The sequence below is a fragment of the Austrofundulus limnaeus genome, unplaced genomic scaffold (assembly GCF_001266775.1).
Source record: "Austrofundulus limnaeus strain Quisiro unplaced genomic scaffold, Austrofundulus_limnaeus-1.0 Scaffold2563, whole genome shotgun sequence".
Lineage (NCBI taxonomy): Eukaryota > Metazoa > Chordata > Actinopteri > Cyprinodontiformes > Rivulidae > Austrofundulus > Austrofundulus limnaeus.
Window position 1 is genome coordinate 14,649 of NW_013954965.1, and position 5,321 is coordinate 19,969.

General features: G+C 44.7%; 1 protein-coding gene across 1 annotated transcript; it reads right to left on the bottom strand.

Annotated features, from left to right (window-relative positions):
* Window positions 1-2,481: 2,481 nt before the first annotated feature.
* LOC106511173 (endothelial transcription factor GATA-2) lies at window positions 2,482-3,671 on the bottom strand (the record flags this gene model as incomplete). The annotated part of the gene is given in 1 exon segment (XM_013999921.1): window positions 2,482-3,671. A coding segment is annotated over 1 exon segment (282 nt). The 3' UTR covers window positions 2,482-3,371.
* Between the last annotated feature and the right edge of the window lie 1,650 nt (window positions 3,672-5,321).

Genomic DNA, 5,321 nt, shown 5'->3' on the forward strand with positions numbered 1-5,321 from the left:
GGGGGGGGGGTCATCTCCTAATAAATGTTTTTACAGAAAATCTGCTCATTTTAAATCAATACTTTTACTTTTAATACTTAAGTACAAAAATATCAGATATTTTAAAACTTTTACTCAAGTAATATTTCTAAAGGTGACTTTAACTTTTACCAAAGTAATTTTTGGTAAGATACTTGTAGTTTTACTGAAAAGTCACTTGGATGTACATTCACAGTGAATTAACTTTTGGTGGTGATCCAATTAAAAATAGCTATGACAGCCCATTGATCCAACAGAATCGGCTGTAAATCATTAGTTTACAGATATAAGATATAAAATTTATGTGGAAGTAGCCGAGACTAATTCACAACCCAAACTCAGCCCTCATCCTGTGACATTGTAAGAATTGGGAATATAGTTGTTTTCAYGGTTTGACCAAAATGGCCACTTTTCAATACACAAAGGAAAGCTGGGTCTTTAAATCTTCAAGGTTTGATTACATGCTTACATCTCTGGACAAACACAAAAACAAGTCAGCTTCAAGCCAGACTTGCGGCAGATGGAAGTGTAGTTTTAGAAATCACTTCAGACGTAACAAATCTGTTTGTCACAAGGCTGATCGTGTGAACAATGATTTCTGCTTCCAGCAAATAAGAAAAACAGACTCACTGACATGAAAGAACAATCACTGCAAATTCAATTCATTTTTACATTGTTTCTCTAAAGGTTGATGTTTGGTTTCTCATCACCTTGCTTTGTTTCATTCGTGTTACATCACCTGAACAGACACCTTGTGTGTTTTGCACCAATTAATGGAAACACAGCTGATGTATATTTTTATTAAATACAGTTTGACTGAGATTCACTTACAGTTCAACCCAGCAGCTGTGTGTAACTGTAGCGCCACAGCAGCCTCGCATGTATGTGCATTTGCATGTTCCTGTCTGTGATCTGGGAGCCTCTGGCCGGCCAGACTGCTGTATTATTTTTGGGAGGGCTGCTCCTTCCCTCTGGAGGGCCTCACTGAAGAGCTTGCTCTCCACTCCCCCCACCACCACCACCACACACACACACACTCTCTCTCTCTTAGGCTCTGGGAGCCTGGCCAAGCTTGGCCGAGCGGGCTGCGGCAGCAGTGGAGTCTTGGCCCGTGCTCGGCCCTGCTCCCACAACACCGCACTGCACACAGATGGCTAGACCGCTCACTGGCAGCCGTGCGTTACGTTTTCACTGGTGTTCAGCAAGTGGCTCAAGAGGATCCGTCCCCCTCAGACACTCTGATGCAGCCATCCAGCACTGCATCCAAGTCTGCACAAACACTGGATGTTTTCACCTCGTCGTAACAGCACACTGACAGAGTAAATCCATGGACGCGTTGCTTTGAGTTGCACTCAGACCTGTGGGAAACTCCAGCAGATGTGAGCAGGGTGGAGGGTTCAGGAAGGGGTAGCTGTCCACTTTTAGCCGAGACCGTTTTAATCGGACGGTCTGTGCTCGTGGGCGTGCGAGGGCACGCTGAACTCAACGATGATGACCTAAAATTGGCCCTAATGGAGCAGGCTCATTAGTGGCTGGCTGTGTTCAAAGTTTCTCCATCCCCTTCAGTTTACTGTAATCGTCCAAATGGGAGGCGGAACGAGCAAAAGGAGGAGAGCAAAAAGACAAACAGAATGCATGGGAGCTCAGATAGAGGGCGAGTGGGAAAGAAAAAGAGAGAGAGAGAAAAAAAAAGAAAAAGCAAACAAAAGAGAAAGAAAAAGAGGGCGAGCAGAGGGAGAAACAGTCAACGCCTGCTTCCTGGCAGCCTCAGCTGCGAGCACATCTGTGTGCGAAGGGGTTCGAGCAGACCCCCATGTGTTTGCTCAGGTCGCCTGATTGCCTTTCCTTCCTCTTCTCTCTCCCACTAAAGACCCGCTGTCCTTCCTCTCACTCCAGTCACCACGGCCAAAAGAGAGAGGGCCACTCCGACAGGCGCTGGGAGGGAGAGAAACACTCATGACTCAGGAGTTTTCACATAAAGAATGTGGCTGTTCCTGACTTGGGGAGAAAAATAAACACATTGCATAGATRATTTAGCTTTTAAAAATAGATGGGGGGTGTGAAATAGGGTTTGTGCTTGTGTATGCGTAAGAGCATGGGTGTATGTGCATATGCATGACTGTGTGTGACTGCCGCAGCCCTTCGCTGGAGCCTGCTGTCTGGGCACAATGGTCCAGCCTGAGGCCGTCGCTCCACAAAGAGGCCTTCTCTTAACAACGAGCCAGCACAGATAGAGGAGGAGCCTGACCAACGCATTACCATGCTTTAGGGATCACAGAGCTTCCCTCCATGCATCTGATATCACTTATGATTTTAATGACCAAGTCCTCTTTGTGAAACACGGACCTTAAAGTAACATCAGCGCAGGTCTGCACAACCAACATCCAACAATCAACAAACTCGTAAACTTTGCTCTGATTTATAAAAAAAAAAGCCACACCCGTAAGAACGATCAAGGCAGGCCTTATTTCAGTATTAAACTTTTATTTTATTTTCTTTTTGTGAGATGGAAAATAAAATGATAAAAACGTACAGCTCAGGGACTTTTTCGGTTCTCAAAAATCCAAGACAGGTCAGTGTTTTCTTTACATAACAACCATGAAACTGAACTCAGATGTCTCTGTGTGTCTGACGAAAGCTTGAAAGAGTGGAAATAAATTATTGCAGCAATAATTATAACATCAAATATAACAACAATAATAGCAATTAAGCATTTATAAACACTCTATTTACCGTGTTGTTTTATTTTAATTTTTTTTTCTCCAATAAAACCGTTATCAAAAACAGGTGAGCAGTGTGGTGGTGTACAATCCAGCATGTGGGGGAGAGCGCTGGTTTTAACAGAGTTTCTGACGCTCGGCCCGTCTGACAGCTTCCAGCACTGATGAGTCTGTGTCTGTGTCTGTCCACAGCAGTTCTGGACAGGCCTGGGGGGTGGACAGACCCGGGGGGTGGACAGGCTGCATGTCATGATCATGAGGTGAAAACAGCGTTTCTTTTTCGGACCTCTGTCCTGTTATGAAGTCAGGGAGAGGTGGGTACCAAAGTGACTTAGTAAAAAAATAAGCAAAAAATAATAATAATAATAATGACAAATGTCTGTTCACTCCTCTCCTGTCAGCCCCAGACTCCAGGGGACTAACAGACCCCCACCCCCCATCACAGAGTCCAGTCCTGCTGCCAGCACCGTCCCACCAGCGGGGGTCAGGGATGACGTTGAAAGCAGCTCCCCTCCTTCCACTGTACACAGGTCTGCTCAGCGTTTTGGCGTGATGTGGAGGCCGTTTAGTGTTTATGGAGATGCGGTGGCTCCTACTGGCGAACGGGCTCTCTGTGTCTAGAACCAAAGCCCCTCAGTGGGGCTCGGCCCAGACCGGCGACCTATTGGAGTGGTGCGGGTGACCGAACGAGGGGTGAATGGGCGTGGGAGTGGGCAGCATGTGTCCCGAGTGGCTGAAAGCGGGGAGGTGACCCATGTGGGTCATGTGGCCGGCGAGGCCCGGCGCGGCGCCAAAGGGCGAGGCCTTGTCCTGCATGCACTTGGACAGCTCGTCAAAGCCGTCCCCGACCCGCTTGTTCCTCTTGGACTTGCTGGACATTTTGCGGTTGCGGGTCTGGATGCCTTCCTTCTTCATGGTCAGGGGTCTGTTGACCTGCGGGGAGCAGCACATGAGCTTCAGACAAAAGTGGCACTGACAGCCTGAACACCACATCATGGGAGGGGAAACTTTTCATGACAGTAGTGTAAAACAAACGCCATAAATAATGAGCAGCTGTTTTGCATATTTTGTGGCTGCATTTTGAAGCCAGTCAGGGGGCGTTTTTTATTTTTTTCTTTTGCCCCCTCAGCTTTTGTCTAATTGTCTAAACCAAACAGAACCGTTCTGGTCGATATGAATTCATGGGGCTGAGGAGGACAGGCTGGGTGTGAAAGGAGCTGCCTCAGACAAATCCTCATCAGTGTAACCGACGCCGTTACAACTGAATGACAGTCCCACCCGGCGGCCTCTCCGGGGAGTAACGCCCCCCATTCAAACAACGATGCGTTAATAAAAAGAGAACCGGTGGGTTCTGCTCCACAGGGGGAACAGGCTCCTGAATCGATCTGTCCACCCACTTAACCAGTTAGCTCTCTCTGTGGCCACTTTCACTCTCATAGCCTGAAAATCTTTGTGTGTGCGTGCGTGTGTGTGTGTGTGTGTGTGTGTGTGTGTGTGTGTGTGTGTGTGTGTGTGTGTGTGTGTGTGTGTGTGTGTGTCACATAATTTAGGAAGAAAGTCAAGAGGGAATGTTTTGCTCTGTGTAGCTGTTGGTTTAGTGAGGCCTGCTGAGTAAAAACTATATGCAGCCCTCACTGGAGAGAAACTGCATATGGGATAGGAAAGAACCAATAAAATGATGAAATCAAGCATTCACTTCAAGTTCAAGTCTTTGTGTCATGTTTCTATATAWCTCACACTTCTGTAAAGTAACGGCAGTTTATGGTGTTTGACTTCCAGCATGGATTTTAATAAAACTTTCAAGAAACCTTTTTTGGATTTCTCTCTACAACTCATTCACTTTTGAAGTTAATTTAAATCAAGATGACTGCCACAGCTACCAACTTTAAAAAACACAGAATAGTTGTTTTTCTATCAACTTTACAATTTGAGATTTGGTGTGGCAATTATTTAGACACGTGTTATATCCATCCATCCATCCATTTTCTGTACACGCTTCTTCCTTTTCAGGGTCGCGTGGACACGTGTTATATGTGCTAATTAATTTAGTAAAAGCTTTGTTTACCATTTTGTCATTAATTATTTGGACTCAAATCGGTCTGTCTATTAGCAAAGTATCTCATAAATCATAGGATAGATTTAACAGAAGCTTCAGGAGATAATCATTAGAATTCTCTCATTAACTTTTGGACTCAACTCAATGCAAGATGGCCGCCACAGCCAGCTAATTTAGAAAAACAAGGCTAGCATTCAGTCAGTTTTACTGAAATTGTCTTAAATTTTGGTTTGAGCGTAGCTGAGAAGCAATCCACAACACATATTCCTCATGCTTTTTAATGCATTATATTTATTTAAAACCTTAGCATTTAGTGTTGGAGACCACCCTGTTTTTCTGTTAGCAAAATATCTCATAAAATTCAGGACAAAGATTAATGGGTTTTTCGGAAAGTAACAATTGGTAGAGTTGTAATACTTTCTGATTGTACTTAAGCAGATTTTTGGAGTATCTGTACTTTACTTGAATAGTTATTTTTAGCCTACTTTTTACTTCTACTTCTTACATTTTCACACAATAATCTGTAC